This window comes from Caretta caretta, chromosome 9 (assembly GCF_965140235.1).
Source record: "Caretta caretta isolate rCarCar2 chromosome 9, rCarCar1.hap1, whole genome shotgun sequence".
In the NCBI taxonomy this organism is placed as follows: Eukaryota; Metazoa; Chordata; order Testudines; family Cheloniidae; genus Caretta; species Caretta caretta.
The window spans coordinates 102,891,904-102,914,108 of NC_134214.1; the positions used below are offsets into that span (position 1 = coordinate 102,891,904).

The 22,205-nt window shown below is 59.9% G+C and overlaps 2 protein-coding genes across 4 annotated transcripts in view; one reads left to right on the top strand and one right to left on the bottom strand.

Annotated features, from left to right (window-relative positions):
* The window catches only part of IL2RG (interleukin 2 receptor subunit gamma), a 61,671-nt gene extending 52,376 nt beyond the window's left edge, over positions 1–9,295 (bottom strand). The window contains exons 1-3 of the mRNA XM_048864193.2: positions 9,158–9,295; positions 8,494–9,024; positions 5,923–6,269 (exon numbers count right to left, since the gene is read on the bottom strand). The gene's annotated coding sequence lies outside the window, so the exon portion shown is untranslated. The remainder of the gene's footprint in view (positions 1–5,922; positions 6,270–8,493; positions 9,025–9,157) is intronic.
* Positions 9,296–11,935: 2,640 nt separating this feature from the next.
* MED12 (mediator complex subunit 12) overlaps positions 11,936–22,205 on the top strand; it is a 78,762-nt gene continuing 68,492 nt past the window's right edge. For 2 of the 3 annotated variants that reach the window (XM_048864909.2, XM_048864908.2), the window contains exons 1-7: positions 11,936–12,104; positions 16,348–16,452; positions 17,444–17,635; positions 18,943–19,102; positions 20,662–20,837; positions 21,025–21,135; positions 21,687–21,941. In XM_048864909.2, coding sequence (XP_048720866.1) covers positions 12,006–12,104; positions 16,348–16,452; positions 17,444–17,635; positions 18,943–19,102; positions 20,662–20,837; positions 21,025–21,135; positions 21,687–21,941 — 1,098 coding nt within the window. In that variant the 5' untranslated portion in view covers positions 11,936–12,005. The remainder of the gene's footprint in view (positions 12,105–16,347; positions 16,453–17,443; positions 17,636–18,942; positions 19,103–20,661; positions 20,838–21,024; positions 21,136–21,686; positions 21,942–22,205) is intronic. The other variant, XM_048864907.2, reaches the window with a different exon arrangement.

Consider the following 22,205-nt stretch of genomic DNA (forward strand, 5'->3'; position numbering starts at 1 on the left):
ATTTGGTCCCTAGTCTGTAGTGGTGCATTGGATTCTTCCGTCCTAAGTGCAGGACTCTGCACTTGTTCTTGTTGAACCTCATCAGATTTCTTTTGGCCCAATCCTCCAATTTGTCTAGGTCCCTCTGTATCCTATCCCTGCCCTCCAGCGTATCTACCACTCCTCCCAGTTTAGTCTCATCTGCAAACTTGCTGAGGGTGCATGACCATCCTCCAGATCATTAATGAAGATATTGAACAAAACCGGCCCGAGGACCGACCCTTGGGGCACTCCACTTGATACCGGCTGCCAACTAGATATGGAGCCATTGATCACTACCCGTTGAGCCAGACAATCTAACCAGCTTTCTATCCACCTTTATAGTCCATTCATCCAGCCCATACTTCTTTAACTTACTGGCAAGAATACTGTGGGAGACCATGTCAAAAGCTTTGCTAAAGTCAAGGAACAACACGTCCACTGCTTTCCCCTCATCCACAGAGCCAGTTATTTCGTCATTGTCACGGAGTCCCTGGGCGATGCTCTGGAACTGCTCCCCATGAAGCCAGTCAGGACTCTGGGGTAGTCGCCTTTCTGTGAGCAGCCTGTCTTCAGGACACGCAGCTCACACAGCTTCCACCTTCCTGGGTCTGACCTCGGAGCATTCAGCATCCTCTGCCCCTCCGTGCGCTTCCCCCAGCGAGTCCGCTCAGGCGGGGCTCCTGGGGAAGCCAGAGGGTCCTGCACCCCAACTCCGCAGTCAGACGTGACTCTCAGCCAGCCAGTAAAACAGAAGGTTTATTAGACGACAGGAACATGGTCTAAAACAGAGCTTGCAGGTGCAGAGAACGGGACCCCTCAGCTGGGTCCATTCTGGGGGGCAGTGAGCCAGACAACCACGTCTGCACTTCACTCCATGTCCCAGCCAGCCCCAAACTGAAACTCCCTCCAGCCCCTCCTCCTCTGGGCTTTGTTCCTTTCCCGGGCCAGGTGGTCACCTGATTCCTTTGTTCTCCAACCCTTCAGCTCTCACCTTGCAGGGGGGGAAGGGCCCAGGCCATCAGTTGCCAGGAAACAGGGTGTCGGCCATTCTCTGTGTCCAGACTCCTGCACACACATGCCCTCTAGGGCTCTGCAATGATCATACACCCTTACTCCACCCCCTAGATACTTAAGAACTGCCTGGGGGAAACTGAGGCACCCCCACACTATTCAGAGGAAACATTAAGAACAGTCCCACATCGTCACAGTCATAGAAGGCAATTAGATGAGTCAGGCATGACTTGCCCTTGGTGAATCCATGCTGACTGTTCCTGATCACTTTCCTCTAAGTGCTTCAGAGTTGATTCCTTGAGGACCTGCTCCATGATTTTTCCAGGCACTGAGGTGAGGCTGACTGGCCTGTAGTTCCCAGGATCCTCTTTCTTCCCTTTTTTAAAGATGGGCACTACATTAGCATTTTTCCAGTCGTCCGGGACTTCCACCGATCACCATGAGTTTTCAAAGATAATGGCTCTGCAATCACATCCGCCAACTCCTTTAGCACTCTTGGATGCAGCGCATCCGGCCCCATAAACTTGTACTCGTCCAGCTTTTCTACACAGTCCTGAACCACTTCTTTCTCCACAGAGGGCTGGTCACCTCCTCCCCATGCTGTGCTGCCCAGTGCAGTAGTCTGGGAGCTGACCTTGTTTGTGAAGACAGAGGTGAAAAAAGCATTGAGTACATTAGCTTTTTCCACATCCTCTGTCACTAGGTTGCCTCCCTCGTTCAGTAAGGGGTCCACACTTTCCTTGACTTTCTTCTTGTTGCCAACATACCTGAAGAAACCCGTCTTGTTACTCTTGACATCTCTTGCTAGCTGCACCTCCAGGTGTGATTTGGCCTTCCTGATTTTACTCCTGCATGCCCAAGCAATTTTTTTATACTCTTCCCTGGTCATTTGTCCAATCTTCCACTTCTTGTAAGCTTCTTTTTTGTGTTGAAGATCAGCAAGGATTTCACTGTTAAGCCAAGCTGGTCGCCTGCCATATTTACTATTCTTTCTACACATCGGGATGGTTTGTCCCTGTAACCTCAATAAGGAGTCTTTAAAATACAGTCAGCTCTCCTGGACTCCTTTCACCCTCATGCTATTCTCCCAGGGGATCCTGCCCATCAGTTCCCTGAGGGAATCAAAGTCTGCTTTTCTGAAGTCCAGGGTCTGCATTCTGCGGCTCTCCTTTCTTCCCTGTGTCAGGATCCTGAACTCGACCATCTCATGGTCACTGCCTCCCAGGTTCCCATCCACTTTTGCTTCCCCTGCCAATTCTTCCCGGTTTGTGAGCAGCAGGTCAAGAAGAGCTGTGACCCCAGTTCCTCCAGCACTTGCACCAGGAAATTGTCCCCTACACTTTCCAAAAACTTCCTGGATTGTCTGTGCACCGCTGTATTGCTCTCCCAGCAGATATCAGGGTGATTGAAGTCTCCCATAAGAACCAGAGCCTGCGATCTAGTAACTTCCGTTAGTTGCCTGAAGAAAGCCTCGTCCACCTCATCCCCCTGGTCCGGTGGTCTATAGCAGACTCCCACCACAACATCACCCTTGTTGCTCACACTTCTAACCTTAATCCAGAGACACTCATGTTTTTCTGCAGTTTCATACCAGAGCTCTGAGCAGTCATACTGCTCCCTTACATACAGTGCAACTCCCCCACCTTTTCTGCCCTTCCTGAACAGCTTATATCCATCCATGACAGTGCTCCAGTCATGTGAGTTATCCCACCAAGTCTCTGTTATTCCAATCACATCATAATTCCTTGACTGTGCCAGGACTTGCAGTTCTCCCTGCTTGTTTCCCAGGCTTCTTGCATTTGTGTATAGGCCCTTGAGATAACTTGGTGTTTGTCCTGCTTTCTTAGTATGAGGCAGGAGCCCTCCCCTTTCGCGTTCTCCTGCTCATGCTTCCTCCCGGTATCTCATGTCCCCACTTACCTCAGGGCTTTGCTCTCCTTCCCCCCAGTGAACCTAGTTTAAAGCCCTCCTCACTAGGTTAGCCAGCCTGCTTGCGAAGATGCTCTTCCCTCTCTTCGTTAGGTGGAGCCCGTCTCTGCCCAGCACTCCTCCTTCATGGAACACCATCCCATGGTCAAAGAATCCAAAGCCTCCGTCTCGGTTTACTTGGTCCTGTCCCAGCATTGGGGGTTGGACTAGATGACCACTCGAAGTCCCTTCCAGCCCAACATTTCTATGATTAGGAGAAGGGATGATGACGCAGCCAGAAGTCAAAGTGCCTAAAATGCCACCACCTAAATGTGTGCTGGAGCCGCTGCAGTTCCACAAGTCAGGTCACGGCTCGGAGCTCATTTCTCCAGCGTGTGCACTCACAGGTCCCATCTTGTCACAAACCGCCTAACACGGTTACTGTCTGAGGGGGTCAAGGGAGAGGCTCTGAGTCCGTGTCCCGGGGTGGGGGCGCTGCATGGTGATCTCCCACCTTCATGCAGCCAGTGGCCTGTGCTCCCATTGCCATGCTGAAGCCTCCGCATTCATCTACTGATAAATAAAACTTGCGGATTTAAATTTTTGGCCCAGAATGCCCTCAGGAGTAACACATGCTAGCAGCTGTGGTTTTGCTGGGATGCGCCTCTTATACCGAGATGATGGGAAGCTTGCAGCGGGTCTTCCAGACACCGAGAGCAGGTGCACCCACATAGAGAGAGAATGTCTGAACAACAGGGAGCTTGAGAGATTAGTGGTATCTGCAGGGTCTATATCACTCCAAGATGTTCCTGAACAGCAATGCTGGTTGAGATAGCTCTTGTATGTGGGAGGCAAGCCCGGAGCACTGGCTGCCCGTTCAGCGAGGATCCCAGTTTATTCCCGAGGTTCTTGGAATGAGAGTACTACACAAGGGCCTACCAGCCTCCCCACTAACGTCAGAACAGACTAAAACAGAGACTAGAGCAGATACACATCTGAAAACTATACCCACGGTGCAGATACTTATCAGGGCCTCACATCCTGCTGCTAAACTCCATGAAGTGAGAGAGGGACTCTCCATGGCTGAGAGTTTGAGCAGCTCTGCTAATTGCATTGCAGGCCCATGGGCCTGGCAGGACTTATGGGAAAATGCTGTGCTCTTTATTCTAATAGAGCCCCTTACTCAGCGTTACAAGAAACTGACTCATTCTCTGAATCTTTGCCTGTGGTCTACAGCTGACCCCTCCACTTCCCTCTCCAGAGAGAATGGATATGAGCAGCACCTGCCTCCTGCCCTACTCCTGGAACCTGAGGCCTGTGCTCTGAGGGTTCAAACTGGAGGCTGATGAGATTAGAGCCTCTTTCCCCACGGAGATGAGAGCGGGAGCTTGACAGCTTTGCAACATAGTACTTCCAGTGCGGGATCTGGCCTTGAGTCTTCCCATGGCCTCTTGCTTGCTGCCTCAGTGGGGGAAGCAGAGAGCTCAGGAGCTCCCTGCCGGACTTCCCCAATTCCTGCAGCCATGCAGGAGTGGTGCTGATAGGCTGGGGATGCCATGTACTGCCTTGCGGCCAGCCATCACCTCCCTGAGCTGTGACCCTGACGGACGCCACGTACCGCCCTGTGGCCAGCTGTCACCCCCGAGTCATCACCCTGACAGCTGCCACGTACTGCCCTGAGGCCAGACATCACCCTGACAGGCACCACGCACTGCCCTGTGGCTAGACGTCACCACCCTGAGCCATCACCGATAGATGCCACGTACTGCCCTGAGGCCTGATGTCCCCCCCTAGCCGTCACCCTGACGGACACCAGACATCACCCTGACGGATGCCATGTACTGTCCCTGCAGTCAGACATCACTCCCACAGAGCCATCCCCCGCTGGACACCACATCATGCCCCTGCAGACAGACACCCTGACGGACGCCATGTACTGCCCTGTGGACAGATGTCATCCCTTGAGCAGCGTCTTCACTCGTCATTGCTATGTCACTGGTGCCGATATATTTTTGAGCCCCTGTAGCACAACGAGGTGCCCAAGTGACACAGTGGCGGCCTCTGGCCACAGAGGATGCAGCAATGCAAGCCTCTTCCCCCCCACCCCTGGCAACATGCCTCAGCCCTGGGTCTAGAGGGAGAAGTGAATTCAGCCTCTGTGGACCATTCAGGCCTTATCCTTGAGACAGCAAAGGGGCCAGTTTGTGGCGGTGACTTGTGATGCAGACAAGGCACCATGAGTAAGTGACCTGAGTTTTACCAAATGCTTCACAAAGGCCCCCAAACCGCCATCAGGTGGTGATGAGTTTATGCCTGCCTAAGATGGGATGGCTCTGAACCCACAGGTCAAAGGATCTACAGACAGCGCACAATCTCCAGAGCCAGCATGGCCTCCCCTTGCTAGATATTCACATCGCGGCCCCCCCCGTAAGCCTCATGCTGCTGAACTCCTGCCTTGCCTGGGGTGGCCTCTGTGACGATGTGACTCAGCAGGGAGGGGGGAGTGTTGACCTGGGAATGTGCCCTGGGGATGGGAGACCTGAGAGCCTGTCACCTGAGCCAGGAGGGGGAGGTGACACCTCGGCCAGGAATGTGGAGGGTGACTGCAGCAGGGAACCTGCTGGGTGGGTTTAGTTTTCAGTTTGGGGCTGGGTGGAGGAACACAGGGAACCCCAGGGTTGGGGTCTAAGCTCCCTGCTCCCCCAGAAGGACTTGACTGAGGGGTCCTGGGTGTACCCACAAGTTCTGTTTTGGACTGTGTTCCTGTTGTCCAATAAACCTTCTGTTTTACTGGCTGGCTGAGAGTCTCAGTGAATCCCAAGAAGAGGGGTGCAGGGCCTGGACTCCCGCACACTCCATGACAGCCTCTCAGTGAGGCATGTTCCTGAAGCTCCAAATGTGGCCTGTAGAACAAAGGCCGGGAGCGGATTCAGGAACGTGTTGGGCAGCTGAGATTCACAGAACAGTGAGCGCGAGAATTACCTTGTGGGCTCTGGGCAGCCATGGCTCGCAGGCTGCGACCAGAGAGCAGGAGGATTAGAGTCAGGAACATCCCAGCTTCCTTCCTGGCAGAGGAGGGAGAGAGAGGGGAATCCATGGCCCTGTATTGCCACGCGTTCTCTGGGTGCCGGGGCGAGCCGGCAGAGCTGGCTGTATCACAGCTCCTCACGGGCCGAGTGCTCGCTGCTGAAGGAGAATACCACGCAGCTGACTCTCCACTTCCGCACTCATTGCTGCTTCCTGTACAAAACCTTGTCCCCGCGTGCTTGCAGGCAGGAGAGTGCTCGGTCTCGGCAGCCCTCGGGGGTAGGCACAGTGTGTGCTTCGCTCTACAGCCAAGGGAAACTCCCTGTGAGCTGCAGCCCAGCCTGTGGCGAGCAGCCGTGCAGAGCTTGCCAGGCCCCCCACAGCAGGGGAGTTCATGTCGGGGGACAGGGTAGGCAGCTGAGGCGCAGCCTGATCTGGCAGCTGGACTGGAAAGGCACCAGCTGCAGCGTGGCCTCATAGCAAGGGGGCACTGGCATCACGGCCTGGCCTGGTCGTGTGGTGACAATGGGCTGGGCCTGCCCCAGAGCTGGAGCACAGGCCGCCCCAGAGCGGGACCACGGGCTGGAGCATGGGCTTCCCCAGAGCGGGACCACGGGCTGGAGCACAGACTGCCCCAGGACTGGAGCACGGGCCGCCCCAGAGCGGGACCACGGGCCGCCCCAGGCCTGGAGCACGGGCTGGAGCATGGGCCGCCCCAGGGCGGGACCACGGGCTGGAGCATGGGCCGCCCCCTGGTGCCAACTTTCTATTTGCAGACAACCGAACACCCTTGTCCCGCCTCCTTCCCCGAGGCCCACCCCTTCTCTGAGGCTCTACCCCTGCTCACTCCATCCCCCCTCCCTCCACCGCTCGCTCTCCCTCAGCCTCACTCATTTTCACCAGGCCGGGGCAGGGGGTTGGAGTGTGAGGGGGGAGAGGGCTCTGGCTGGGTGTGTGGGCTCTGGGATGGGGTTTGCGATGAGGGGTTCAGAGTGCAGTAGGGGGCTCCGGGCTGGGGGTTGGTGTGTGGGAGGAGTATGGGCCCCAGGGTGGGGCCAGAGATGACGGGTTCGGGGGGCAGGAGGGGGCTCGGGGCTGGACAGGGGGTTGGGGTGTGAGCGGGGAGAGGGCTCTGGCTGGCTATGTGGGCTCTGGGGTGGGGTTGGTGATGAGGAGTTTGGGCTGCAGGAGTGGGGCTCTGGGCTGGGGGCTGCTGTGTGGGAGGGGTATGGGCCCCAGGGTGGGGCCAGAAATGAGGGGTTCAGGGTGCACGAGAGGGCTCCGGGCTGGGGCAGCGGCTTGGGGGGTGAAGGGAGAGAGGGCTCTGGCTGGGTATGTGAGCTCTGGGGTGGGGTTGGTGATAATGGGTTCAGGGTGCAGGAGGGGGCTCCGGGCTGGGGTTGGTGTGTGGGAGGGGTATGGGCCCCAGGGTGAATCACAGAATATCAGGGTTGGAAGGGACCGCAGGAGGTCATCTAGTCCAACCCCCTGCTCAAAGCAGGACCAATCCCCAATTAAATCATCCCAGCCAGGGCTTTGTCAAGCCGGACCTTAAAAACTTCTACGGAAGGAGATTCCACCACCTCCCTAGATAACGCATTCCAGTGCTTCACCACCCTCCTAGTGAAAAAGTTTTCCTAATATGCAACCTAAACCTCCCCCACTGCAACTTGAGACCATAACTCCTTGTCCTGTCATCTGCTACCACTGAGAACAGTCCAGAGCCATCCTCTTTGGAACCCCCTTTCAGGTAGTTGAAAGCAGCTATCATATCCCCCCTCATTCTTCTCTTCCATAGACTAAACATCCCCAGTTCCCTCAGCCTCTCCTCATAACTCATGTGTTCCAGTCCCCTAATCATTTTTCTTGCCCTCCGCTGGACTCTTTCCAATTTTTCCACATCCTTCTTGTAGTGTGGGGCCCAAAACTGGACGCAGTACTCCAGATGAGGCCTCACCAATGTCGAATAGAGGGGAACGATCACGTCCCTCAGTCTGCTGGCAGTGCCCCTACTTATACATCCCAAAATGCCATTGGCCTTCTTGGCAACAAGGGCACACTGTTGACTCATATCCAGCTTCTTGTCCACTGTAACCCCTAAGTCCTTTTCTGCAGAACTGCTGCCGAGCCATTTGGTCCCTAGTCTGTAGCGGTGCATTGGATTCTTCCGTCCTAAGTGCAGGACTCTGCACTTGTTCTTGTTGAACCTCATCAGATTTCTTTTGGCCCAATCCTCTAATTTGTCTAGGTCCCTCTGTATCCTATCCCTGCCCTCCAGTGTATCTACCACTCCTCCCAGTTTAGTCTCATCTGCAAACTTGCTGAGGGTGCATGACCATCCTCCAGATCATTTATGAAGATATTGAACAAAACCGGCCCGAGGACCGACCCTTGGGGCACTCCACTTGATACCGGCTGCCAACTAGACATGGAGCCATTGATCACTACCCGTTGAGCCCGACAATCTAGCCAGCTTTCTATCCACCTTTATAGTCCATTCATCCAGCCCATACTTTTTTAACTTACTGGCAAGAATACTGTAGGAGACCGTGTCAAAAGCTTTGCTAAAGTCAAGGAACAACACGTCCACTGCTTTCCCCTCATCCACAGAGCCAGTTATTTCATCATAGAAGGCAATTAGATGAGTCAGGCATGACTTGCCCTTGGTGAATCCATGCTGACTGTTCCTGATCACTTTCCTCTAAGTGCTTCAGAGTTGATTCCTTGAGAACCTGCTCCATGATTTTTCCAGGGACTGAGGTGAGGCTGGCCTGTAGTTCCCAGGATTCTCCTTCTTCCCTTTTTTAAAGATGGGCACTACATTAGCCTTTTTCCAGTCGTCCGGGACTTCCCCCGATCACCATGAGTTTTCAAAGATAATGGCTCTGCAATCACATCCGCCAACTCCTTTAGCACTCTCGGATGCAGCGCATCCGGCCCCAGAAACTTGTGCTCGTCCAGCTTTTCTACACAGTCCCGAACCACTTCTTTCTCCACAGAGGGCTGGTCACCTCCTCCCCATGCTGTGCTGCCCAGTGCAGTAGTCTGGGAGCTGACCTTGTTTGTGAAGACAGAGGTGAAAAAAGCATTGAGTACATTAGCTTTTTCCACATCCTCTGTCACTAGGTTGCCTCCCTCATTCAGTAAGGGGCTCACACTTTCCTTGGCTTTCTTCTTGTTGCCAACATACCTGAAGAAACCCTTCAGAAATGAGGGGTTCAGGGTGCAGGAGGGGGCTCCGGGCTGGGGCAGATTGTTGGGGTATGAGGGGGGAGAGGCTCTGGCTGGGTGTGTGGGCTCTGGGGTGGGGTTGGCGATGAGGGGTTTGGGGTGCAGGAGGGGGCTCCGGGCTGGGGGTTGGTGTGTGGGAGGGGTATGGGCCCCACGGTGGGGCCAGAGATGAGGGGCTTGGGGTGCAGGAGGGGCCCCTGGGGGGCAGAGATAAGGGGCTCGGGGTGCAGGAGGGGCCCCGGGGGGGCAGAGATGAGGGGCTCGGGGTGCAGGAGGGGGCTCCGGGCTGGGGGTTGGTGTGTGGGAGGGGTATGTGCCCCAGGGTGGGGCCAGAGATGAGGGGCTCGGGGCGCGGGAGGGGCCCCGGGGGGGGCCAGAGATGAGGGGCTCGGGGCGCGGGAGGGGCCCCGGGGGGGGCCAGAGATGAGGGGCTCGGGGCGCGGGAGGGGCCCCGGGGGGGGCCAGAGATGAGGGGCTCGGGGCGCGGGAGGGGCCCCGGGGGGGGCCAGAGATGAGGGGCTCGGGGCGCGGGAGGGGCCCCGGGGGGGGCAGAGATGAGGGGCTCGGGGCGCGGGAGGGGCCCCGGGGGGGGCAGAGATGAGGGGCTCGGGGCGCGGGAGGGGCCCCGGGGGGGGCAGAGATGAGGGGCTCGGGAGGGGCCCCGGGGGGGCAGAGATGAGGGGCTCGGGGCGCGGGAGGGGCCCCGGGGGGGGCAGAGATGAGGGGCTCGGGGCACGGGAGGGGCCCCGGGGGGGCAGAGATGAGGGGCTCGGGGCGCGGGAGGGGCCCCGGGGGGATGGCAGAGATGAGGGGCTCGGGGCGCGGGAGGGGCCCCGGGGGGGTGGCAGAGATGAGGGGCTCGGGGCGCGGGAGGGGCCCCGGGGGGGCAGAGATGAGGGGCTCGGGGAGTTCCGGGGGGGGCAGAGATGAGGGGCTCGGGGAGTTCCGGGGGGGGCAGAGATGAGGGGCTCGGGGCGCGGGAGGGGCTCCGGGGGGGGCAGAGATGAGGGGCTCGGGGCGCGGGAGTGGCCCCGGGGGGGGGCAGAGATGAGGAGCTCGGGGAGTTCTGGGGGGGGCAGAGATGAGGGGCTCGGGGTGCAGGAGGGGCCCCGGGGGGGCAGAGATGAGGGGCTCGGGGCGTGGGAGTGGCCCCGGGGGGGGCAGAGATGAGGGGTTCGGGGCGCGGGAGGGGCCCCGGGGAGGGCAGAGATGAGGGGCTCGGGGCGCGGGAGGGGCTCCGGGGGGGGCAGAGATGAGGGGCTCGGGAGGGGCCCGGGGGGGGCAGAGATGAGGGGCTCGGGGCGCGGGAGGGGCCCGGGGGGGGCAGAGATGAGGGGCTCGGGGCGCGGGAGGGGCCCCGGGGGGGGCAGAGATGAGGGGCTCGGGGCGCGGGAGGGGCCCGGGGGGGGCAGAGATGAGGGGCTCGGGGCGTGGGAGGGGCCCCGGGGGGGGCAGAGATGAGGGATTCGGGGCGCGGGAGGGGCCCCAGGGGGGGCAGAGATGAGGGGCTCGGGGCGCGGGAGGGGCCCGGGGGGGGCAGAGATGAGGGGCTCGGGGCGCGGGAGGGGCCCGGGGGGGCAGAGATGAGGGGCTCGGGGCGCGGGAGGGGCCCGGGGGGGGCAGAGATGAGGGGTCGGGGGGTTCCGGGGGGGGCAGAGATGAGGGGCTCGGGGCGTGGGAGGGGCCCCGGGGGGGCCAGAGATGAGGGGCTTGGGGTGCAGGAGGGGCCCCTGGGGGGCAGAGATAAGGGGCTCGGGGTGCAGGAGGGGCCCCGGGGGGGCAGAGATGAGGGGTTCGGGGCGCGGGAGGGGCCCCGGGGGGGCAGAGATGAGGGATTCGGGGCGCGGGAGGGGCCCGGGGGGGGCAGAGATGAGGGGCTCGGGGCGCGGGAGGGGCCCGGGGGGGCAGAGATGAGGGGCTCGGGGCGCGGGAGGGGCCCGGGGGGGGCAGAGATGAGGGGTCGGGGGGTTCCGGGGGGGGCAGAGATGAGGGGCTCGGGGCGTGGGAGGGGCCCCGGGGGGGGCAGAGATGAGGGATTCGGGGCGCGGGAGGGGCCCGGGGGGGGCAGAGATGAGGGGCTCGGGGCGCGGGAGGGGCCCGGGGGGGGCAGAGATGAGGGGCTCGGGGCGCGGGAGGGGCCCGGGGGGGCAGAGATGAGGGGTCGGGGCGCGGGGGGGTTCGGGGCGCGGGGGGGTCACAGCGCGGCGGCCCTGGGGGGGGCTCGGTGGCCCCCGAGCGAAAAAGGGAAACACGCGCCGGCCACCGGACGCGACTGACTCCTGCCCGGAGCCGCCGGCGGCAGCGCCCGCCCCTTGGCCCGGCCCCTCAGGGCCCCTCAGACCCTGGCTCCCCCCAGCCCGGGCCCGGGCCGCGTCTCTGCGAACCCCCCGCTCTGCTCCTGAGGAAACGGCCGCGGCTCCGCTCGGCAGAGGCCGGGGCCGGCTCGGGAAGCTCCGACCTCGCTCGGCAATTTCCGGAGGCGGGCTCGGAAAGCTCCGCCCCTGCTCGGTTATTTCCGGGCCGCTGGGGCCGGCTCGGGAAGCTCCGACCCCCCTCGGCAGTTTCCGGAGGCGGGCTCGGGAAGCTCCGACCACGCTCGGCAATTTCCGGGGCAGCCGGGGCCGCCTCGGGAGGCTCCGACCTCGCTCGGCAATTTCCGGAGGCCGGCTCGGGAAGCTCCGACCTCGCTCGGCAGTTTCCGGGACTGCCGGGGGCTGGCTCGGGCCCGCTCGGCTGGTTCCGCCGTTCCTTGTTGTGGCCCGGCCGTGTCTCTCCCCCAGCCGCGCCGGCCCCGCACCCCCCCGGCGATGGCGGCCTTCGGGATCCTGAGCTACGAGCACCGGCCCCTGAAGCGGCCGCGCCTGGGGCCGCCCGACGTCTACCCGCAGGACCCCAAGCAGAAGGAGGTGGGGGCCGGGGGCGTGACCGGGCCGGGGGGGGACGAGCCCCGTCGCCGGGGGGTCCCGTCCCCGGGGTTGGGGGATGAGCCCCGCGCCGAGGGGTCCCGTCCCCGGGGTTGGGGGATGAGCCCCGTCGCCGAGGGGTCCCGTCCCCGGGGTTGGGGGATGAGCCCCGTCGCCGAGGGGTCCCGTCCCCGGGGTTGGGGGATGAGCCCCGCGCCGAGGGGTCCCGTCCCCGGGGTTGGGGGATGAGCCCCGTCGCCGAGGGGTCCCGTCCCCGGGGTTGGGGGATGTTGGGGGATGAGCCCCGTCGCCGAGGGGTCCCATCCCCCGGGGTTGGGGGATGAGCCCCGTCGCCGAGGGGTCCCGTCCCCGGGGTTGGGGGATGAGCCCCGTCGCCGAGGGGTCCCGTCCCCGGGGTTGGGGGATGAGCCCCGTCGCCGAGGGGTCCCGTCCCCGGGGTTGGGGGATGAGCCCCGTCGCCGAGGGGTCCCGTCCCCGGGGTTGGGGGATGAGCCCCGTCGCCGAGGGGTCCCGTCCCCGGGGTTGGGGGATGAGCCCCGTCGCCGAGGGGTCCCGTCCCCGGGGTTGGGGGATGAGCCCCGTCGACGAGGGGTCCTGTGCCCGCGGTTGGGGGATGAGCCCCGCGCCGAGGGGTCCCGTCCCCGGGGTTGGGGGATGAGCCCCGTCGCCGAGGGGTCCTGTGCCCGGGGTTGGGGGATGAGCCCCGCGCCGAGGGGTCCCGTGCCCGGGGTTGGGGGATGAGCCCCGTCGCCGAGGGGTCCTGTGCCCGGGGTTGGGGGATGAGCCCCGTCGCCGAGGGGTCCTGTGCCCGGGGTTGGGGGATGAGCCCCGCGCCGAGGGGTCCCGTGCCCGGGGTTGGGGGATGAGCCCCGTCGCCGAGGGGTCCCGTCCCCGGGGTTGGGGGATGTTGGGGGATGAGCCCCGTCGCCGAGGGGTCCCATCCCCCGGGGTTGGGGGATGAGCCCCGTCGCCGAGGGGTCCCGTCCCCGGGGTTGGGGGATGAGCCCCGTCGCCGAGGGGTCCCGTCCCCGGGGTAGGGGGATGAGCCCCGCGCCGAGGGGTCCCGTCCCCGGGGTAGGGGGATGAGCCCCGTCGCCGAGGGGTCCCGTCCCCGGGGTTGGGGGATGACCCCGTCGCCGAGGGGTCCCGTCCCCGGGGTTGGGGGATGAGCCCCGTCGCCGAGGGGTCCCGTCCCCGGGGTTGGGGGATGAGCCCCGTCGCCGAGGGGTCCCGTCCCCGGGGTTGGGGGATGTTGGGGGATGAGCCCCGTCGCCGAGGGGTCCTGTCCCCGGGGTTGGGGGATGAGCCCCGTCGCCGAGGGGTCCCGTCCCCGGGGTTGGGGGATGTTGGGGGATGAGCCCCGTCGCCGAGGGGTCCTGTGCCCGCGGTTGGGGGATGAGCCCCGTCGCCGAGGGGTCCTGTGCCCGGGGTTGGGGGATGAGCCCCGTCGCCGAGGGGTCCCATGCCCGGGGTTGGGGGATGAGCCCCGCGCCGAGGGGTCCCGTGCCCGGGGTTGGGGGATGAGCCCCGCGCCGAGGGGTCCCGTGCCCGGGGTTGGGGGATGAGCCCCGCGCCGAGGGGTCCCGTCCCCGGGGTTGGGGGATGAGCCCCGTCGCCGAGGGGTCCCGTCCCCGGGGTTGGGGGATGTTGGGGGATGAGCCCCGTCGCCGAGGGGTCCCATCCCCCGGGGTTGGGGGATGAGCCCCGTCGCCGAGGGGTCCCGTCCCCGGGGTTGGGGGATGAGCCCCGTCGCCGAGGGGTCCCGTCCCCGGGGTTGGGGGATGAGCCCCGTCGCCGAGGGGTCCCGTCCCCGGGGTTGGGGGATGAGCCCCGTCGCCGAGGGGTCCCGTCCCCGGGGTTGGGGGATGAGCCCCGTCGCCGAGGGGTCCCGTCCCCGGGGTTGGGGGATGAGCCCCGTCGCCGAGGGGTCCCGTCCCCGGGGTTGGGGGATGAGCCCCGTCGCCGAGGGGTCCCGTCCCCGGGGTTGGGGGATGAGCCCCGTCGCCGAGGGGTCCCGTCCCCGGGGTTGGGGGATGAGCCCCGTCGCCGAGGGGTCCCGTCCCCGGGGTTGGGGGATGAGCCCCGTCGCCGAGGGGTCCCGTCCCCGAGGTTGGGGGATGAGCCCCGTCGCCGAGGGGTCCCGTCCCCGGGGTTGGGGGATGAGCCTTGTCACCGAGGGGTCCCGTCCCCGGGGTTGGGGGATGAGCCCCGTCGCCGAGGGGTCCCGTCCCCGAGGTTGGGGGATGAGCCCCGTCGCCGAGGGGTCCCGTGCCCGGGGTTGGGGGATGAGCCCCGTCGCCGAGGGGTCCCGTCCCCGGGGTTGGGGGATGAGCCCCGTCGCCGAGGGGTCCCGTCCCCGAGGTTGGGGGATGAGCCCCGTCGCCGAGGGGTCCCGTCCCCGAGGTTGGGGGATGAGCCCCGTCGCCGAGGGGTCCCGTCCCCGGGGTTGGGGGATGAGCCCCGTCGCCGAGGGGTCCCGTCCCCGAGGTTGGGGGATGAGCCCCGTCGCCGAGGGGTCCCGTGCCCGGGGTTGGGGGATGAGCCCCGTCGCCGAGGGGTCCCGTGCCCGGGGTTGGGGGATGAGCCCCATCGCCGAGGGGTCCCGTCCCCGGGGTTGGGGGATGAGCCTTGTCACCGAGGGGTCCTGTCCCCGAGGTTGGGGGATGAGCCCCGTCGCCGAGGGGTCCTATCCCCGGGGTGGGGGATGTTGGGGGATGAGCCCCGTCGCCGAGGGGTCCTGTCCCCGGGGTGGGGGATGTTGGGGAATGAGCCCCGTCGCCGAGGGGTCCCGTCCCCGGGGTTGGGGGATGAGCCCTGTCGCCGAGGGGTCCCGTCCCCGGGGTTGGGGGATGAGCCCCGTCGCCGAGGGGTCCCGTCCCCGGGGTTGGGGGATGAGCCCCGTCGCCGAGGGGTCCTGTCCCCGGGGTTGGGGGATGAGCCCCGTCGCCGAGGGGTCCTGTCCCCGGGGTTGGGGGATGAGCCCCGTCGCCGAGGGGTCCTGTCCCCGGGGTTGGGGGATGTTGGGGGATGAGCCCCGTCGCCGAGGGGTCCTGTCCCCGGGGTTGGGGGATGAGCCCCGCGCCGAGGGGTCCTGTCCCCGGGGTTGGGGGATGTTGGGGGATGAGCTCCGTCGCCGAGGGGTCCTGTCCCCGGGGTTGGGGGATGAACCCCGTCACCGAGGGGTCCTGTCCCCGGGGTTGGGGGATGTTGGGGGATGAGCCCCGTCGCCGAGGGGTCCTGTCCCCGGGGTTGGGGGATGAGCCCCGTCGACGAGGGGTCCTGTCCCCGGGGTTGGGGGATGAGCCTTGTCACCGAGGGGTCCTGTCCCCGAGGTTGGGGGATGAGCCCCGTCGCCGAGGGGTCCTATCCCCGGGGTGGGGGATGTTGGGGGATGAGCCCTGTCACCGAGGGGTCCTGTCCCCGGGGTGGGGGATGTTGGGGGATGAGCCCCGTCGACGAGGGGTCCCGTCCCCTGGGTGGGGGATGTTGGGGGATGAGCCCCGTCGACGAGGGGTCCCGTCCCCGGGGTTGGGGGATGAGCCCCGTCGACGAGGGGTCCCGTCCCCGGGGTTGGGGGATGAGCCCCGTCGACGAGGGGTCCCGTCCCCGGGGTAGGGGGATGAGCCCCGTCGACGAGGGGTCCCGTCCCCGGGGTAGGGGGATGAGCCCCGCGCCGAGGGGTCCCGTCCCCGGGGTTGGGGGATGAGCCCCGCGCCGAGGGGTCCCGTCCCCGGGGTTGGGGGATGAGCCCCGCGCCGAGGGGTCCCCTCCCCGGGGTTGGGGGATGAGCCCCGCGCCGAGGGGTCCCCTCCCCGGGGTTGGGGGATGAGCCCCGCGCCGAGGGGTCCCCTCCCCGGGGTTGGGGGATGAGCCCCGCGCCGAGGGGTCCCCTCCCCGGGGTTGGGGGATGAGCCCCGTCGCCGAGGGGTCCTCTCCCTGGCGTTGGGGGATGAGCCCCGTCGCCGAGGGGTCCTGTCCCCAGGGTGGGGGTCGTTGGGGGATGAGCCCCCTTCTCTGAGGGGTCCTGTGCCTGTGGAGATCAGTGGATGAGGCTGGGAAGTTGCCCTCCCTCAGTAAGGGCTGTGGCAGGGGCCAGCAGGGGAGGATAACGTCCTTTTTCTCACTGTCTTGTCCCTTGCCCCCAGGCTGGGCTTCCAGGGGAGCTGCATGGCTTGTGTAGAGCTGCACTGCCATGCAGCGTTCCCTTACTCCTTTTCTTGCACAGGATGAGCTCACCGCTTTAAATGTGAAGCAGGGTTTCAATAATCAGCCGGCAGTCTCTGGAGATGAACATGGCACTGCCAAAAATGTCAACTTTAATCCAGCTAAGGTGAGATCCCTCTCGGGTTTTGCGGGCCAAGCCCCACTGAATTGAGTCTCTCTTACTAGGTTTCCCAGGGGTAGGCCTTGCTCTTACTGATTTCTGCACCCAGACTGGTGATGATTATTGTGGTGGTTCTAGATCTTGGTCTTTTTATGGCCCACAGCCAGGGTCTTTGGGATAGGAGTTCTAGGGTGGACAGGTTTACACTCTTGTGATGATCTGGCCTATCACCTTCCCAAGGCTAAGCTCTAGGAGTGTCAATCCTTCTTTGTGGTGGTGGGCTGCTATGTTCCCAGACTTGGTGGGAGAGTAGTCTGCTCAGCTCTTTACCCACAGTGTCAGTGATGAGGTGTGCTGTGGTCACAGATCTTTATCCATCGCTGTTGATAACTAGTATCTAGATGCCCCATCCTCACGGATCACTGGCTCACACATGAGCTGCAAATTAAGTAGGAGGTTAGAACATCAGTATTGGCTTGATGCAGTACCATCGCTGAGGTGGATAAGAAGGTGTATGTTTGGAAGACAGACTTCTTTGTTGGTGCAAACACAAAGCTGGGAGTCATGAGGTAGCTTGCGTGTCAGTTTGGCCTCCTGTACAATGCGGGAGTGCTCACCAGGCGCCCCTCCCACTGATATCCTTGGATGGAAGGCCCAGTAAGTGCCAGGTGTTGGGTTCTTCTGCCAAAGAATTAGCGACGTTCATTCCAGCAGTGCTAAAGCCAGGCTATTTGAATGCTGCAATTCAGGAGTTCCCTTACTGAGGTATTCTCAGTCCTGCTGCAGACGGTCTTCTTGTTGATTGAAGCAAAGGGAGCCATTGGCTGTTTTTGGTGATTGGTTTTGGAAGTTCATGCTTATGAGACTTTGGGGATAATAGCAAATGTATGTAACTAATTAATAAAGCCAAGCCTCTCCCAGAGACTGACAAGGGGTTATTCTGTAGCTCACTGGACCCAGTTGTGTGAGAGGTTTCTTACCCTCGTCTCTTTTTCAGATCAGTTCAAATTTTAGCAGCATTATTGCAGAGAAGCTGCGCTGCAACACGCTGCCTGACACGGGAAGACGGAAACCTCAGGTGAACCAGAAGGATAACTTCTGGCTGGTGACGGCACGCTCTCAGAGTGCCATAAACAACTGGTTCACAGATCTGTCTGGGACTAAGCCCCTCACTCACCTGGCTAAAAAGGTATGTTGCAGGTGAGGCTGCCAAAAAAGGTAGAACATGTCCTGTCTGAGCTCTTCCCTCACCTGGTTGTGTGGGTATTGTCTATTTTTGAAGATTGCAGTGGAGATTTTGCGGTTTTTCTCTCTCCACATCAGATTGGTTATAATTCTCAGTGTGTGTGTCCAGGACTCATCTTGGGCTGCCTGTGTCCTCCCCAGCTGTAGAGCTAAGGTTCCCAGTTATTCAGAGAGAAGGCTAAGCTTGTCTCATGGCATGTAGAGCTTGAATGTTTCATTTGCATTTTGATTGCTTTTAAGGGAACTGCTGCTGCCTGCCTTTATTGGCCTCATACTCAGAGGAGGGTGGTTCATGCTGCTATGGTATTTTCAAGTTCTCAAAAATTGTAGTGAGATTGTCTAGTGATAACTAGCTGAATGACTTCCCACACTCCTGTGTCTGTGGCAGCGTTTTTACAGAGAAGGGCTCTGTGTATTGGCCTCATGGAGAGCTGGTTAAGAAGAGCATTTACATTTCTGTGCTCCAGGAGCTAAGCCTTGATGCTACCATAGTGGAGCTGGAATTATGAATTCTCCCAGGGCTGGATGAGGAAAGAAAGCTCTGTCTTCTGTAGAGGTGGGACTATAAATAGGGGTCTTGTGAGCCTGGCAGTGGTTGTGGGGAAGTTTAGTCCCTATTGTTGTACAGCAGAGTGTATAATGTCGAGGCTAGAGCAGAGGTAGTCAATTATTTTTTGTCAAGGTCCAAATTTCTTAGTCCAGGTATAATCAAGGTCCAGACTCCAGAGAAAATAATAAAATAACAACAACAATGATGATAATAAGTAAATAAAAAGATTTTGGGGTCCATTCAAAAGCATCTGGTGGTCTGGATTTGGCCTGTGGTCTGTGTATTGACTACCTCTGGGCTAAAGTTTGCCAGGTCGTGGAGTTCAGGGCTCCTGCTGGTAAAATTCAGTTTTCACAGGCTGTTAGTGTGTCTTTTGTAACTTTGGCACTTACACACTTCTTGATTCGTTATCCACCCTTCCCTTAAGAACTGTGTTTATGACAGACCTGCCTCTTTGCAGTGCCTTTACCCAGTGTCCTGCTTCATTTCTCATGTGTTGCACTGCAGCTCTGGTACTGTTGCCTGCTGACCCAGGAAAACGTTCCTTATGTTGTAACTGTCCTGACGGAATGGTGCAAGCTGTGTGATGCTTAGTTTGTGCATGGTTGTCCAGGCACAAGGGTGGTAGAGGATGTTATTCTGGGGTGATTCCTTTCTGGATCCTCAGAAACTAGCTTTTCCCTTTTTCTATTCTGTTCTAGGTACCCATCTTTAGTAAGAAGGAGGAGGTCTTTGGTTACTTGGCAAAATACACTGTTCCAGTGATGAGAGCAGCCTGGCTGATCAAAATGACTTGCGCCTACTATGCTGCCATCACAGAAACTAAGGTGAAAAAACGGCACGTCATTGATCCCTTTATCGGTAAGTGCCCTGAGTGGAGCCCTGGCCTTTTCCATACCAGGTTTTCTCTTCCTTGCCTGTTTTTGTGCTTGCACCTCCTCAATAGAATAGTAGTCGTTAAGGATGAAAAAGATCTATTTGGCCACATTTGCCCTAGTCGGCAGGGTATATGCAGCGTGGTTGTAGTCGGGTGGGTCCCAGGGTGTTAGAGAGACAAGGTGGGTGAGGTGGCTCTAAGCTTGTCTCTCTCACCAACAAAAGTTGGCCCAATAAAAGATTTTACCTCATCCACCTTGTCTTTCTAGCCAGAAGGGGGCAGCACAGGCTTCTTTCTACTGGATCACGACTGCTGTTTTCATCCTTCTCGTTACATCCCAGGCAACGGGGCTTCAGCCTGTTCCCTTGGACAACAGACAAATACATCTTACTGAGAACGAATATTTTCTGATAGCCTTTCACAGGTCACTCTCATGACTGCTCCTTACGCCCTGTGTGTTCCTCCCCTGAATAACCCCATTCCATCCTTGGTGTTTACACCTTTAACATATATGTGGACTCTTATGTCTGCCCTTAGGTGTGTCTTAGCCAAGCTAGACAGATTGGTTTAAGGTTATTTCTCCCAAAATGTATTATTTCCCCCAGCAGAATCCCATTCTGTTATTTCCTGCATGTTTCCAGCCTCACTGGGCCTCTTTGGATCATGGCTCTGGCCTGTGTGGAGTTCCAGGATCCTTCCAATTAGCAGCATATGGTAAAGCCTGTCTGTTATGGTTTATACTGCTGTCCATCACGATAGTATATGAGCGCTTTCCACGTAAAAGAAATAGCAAGAGGGACTTCCTGAAGTCTCTGCTCCTCTCTCTTTCTGGGACAAAGACAACACTCTAGCTTTTTTATTTTATGGGGTTGGTTGATTAATATGTTTGTTTACAGAGTATTGTTTTTTTTAATCGCCTGATCTCTTCTGGAAGCTTTTTCCACAGCTCAACCCTTTCAAGTATGCTTTATTCCCAGCTCTCACATGTCTTGTCCTGGGCTTTGTGATCTGAATCATCCCAGGGGAGCCAAAATATCTTGACAGTTCATAGAATGAAATTTGGGCTTTAATGTAGCTGGGACATACTTTATTAAGTGTTTTGAAGATTAAGACCAAGGCCTTGAACAGGTATCTGAAATGGGTGGGAGCCAATTGAGAAACTTGAGAAATGTCACTATCATGTTGCAGCCCCATCTCTCAGATCACTAATGGGGATGCTACATCAGGCTGTCCTGACGCTGTTCCCTCCTGTTTCCCTCCATTCCTTTGCTCTTGCCAGATCTTCAACAAAAGCGTTTAAGGAATCTTCCTTCCTGGCGAACTGCCTTCCTGTATTTTGTGTGTTAAAGTCCTGCTTTAAAATGCAGTTCAGAATTTGTCCCTTGCTCTCCACCTTCCCCTGGAACCCACAGGCCTATCTCTTTCCTTGTGGTTTTCCTTCCATCACAGGAACTCTTTGGCTCCCACTCCCTCTGCCTAGATCAGCCCTCTCCCATGCCTCTTCCTGCTTACCTACTCACGGATGACTGTCTCTTCCTTCCAGAGTGGACACAGATCATCACCAAGTACCTGTCAGAGCAGCTGCAAAAAATTTCTGAGTTCTATAGGCAGCTCTCTGGGCAGGGTTGTGGTTCACCATCTGGGCCCATGCCGCAGGAGGTGGAGCACGCTTTGAAACAATGGGACTACAATGAGAAACTGGCTATGTTCATGTTCCAGGTGAGGTGTTGAGGGGAGCTGCTGGGGTGGGGTTTGCAACGGATACTCAAGGCTCAGAAGTAATTTTGTTTTTTCAGAATGTATTCCACCCCTGAGTCCCTGGGTGGCTCAGCAGGAGGCATAGGGGTAGAATAACTCCAGGATGCTCTTCCTTTGGTCTTCTCACTCTGTGTCTGTCTGTCTCCAGGATGGGATGCTGGACAGACACGAATTCCTTACCTGGGTGCTTGAATGCTTTGAGAAGATACGTCCAGGAGAAGATGAATTGTTGAAACTGCTCTTACCTCTGCTGCTGCGGGTGAGCTTCTGGAGAAAACTGCCTCCTCCAACACGGCTCTGGGGAACGTAAGCCACCTTGCAGTAGCCTGGGGTGTTCTCCCAGCTGAGTGCCACCCCCCCCCACATTAGCCACCAGCTACCAGAAGGGAATGCTGCTTTTCCCATTACTTCCTGCTACTGCAAGGGGTTTTGTTCCAGCTCCTTGTCCCTGCCTTACCTGTAACAGTTGGGCTTTTGATGGTAGTGGTGTGTTCATTGGATGGAACTGGATAGAAGTGGCTTTTCTCTTCTGCTCCCATGGCTGATTCCAGCTAGGCCCCCAAGGTCCTGAGAAGGCTGGGTCTGGGTACACTGAGCTCAATGGAAATGTTGTCCATGGTGCTCTGTGAATCTCACTGGTGCTTAAATGGCTTTATGATGACACTTTTCTCACGGGTTCCCTGGCTGTTTAGGCCTTTGATCTGGGTGAGGCTGTGGCCCTATCCGCGAGGCACCACTGCACAGCATTGGGCTCTGGGGACTTCTCTAGTGTTGCTTGGAACTGGGATGGTTTTTCCTTCTTCCCCACAGTACTCCGGAGAGTTCGTGCAGTCTGCATACCTGTCGAGGCGGTTGGCCTACTTCTGTACCCGCAGGCTTGCCATGCAGCTGGACGGCACAGGTGGGCACCTGCCCCACATCCTATCCGCACAAACAGGAGCTGCTCTCCCTTCAACACCTGCCCCTCAACCGGCTGCAGGAAATCCTCCGCCCAGTCCCTTCAGTGACTTGCTGCTTTGTCCCCAACACCGCCCGGTGGTATTTGGGCTCAGCTGCATTCTACAGGTAGGGTTTTGCTGGGTTAATATCAATGGTGAAGGAGGCTGGAGCTCTGATGGGTCAACAGAAGACATTCTGGTTAAAATTTTAGTATGATGCAAAATCAGCATAGCACATACTAGAAACTGGCTGGTGATAGAACGGGAAGTCATCACTGAAAGAGAGTGTTTCTAGTTGGATCCCACAGGCATCCGTTGTTGGCCCAACACTATCTAATATTTTTATCACTGATCATTCCTGGTAAAGTTTGCAGATGACACAGACTAGTTG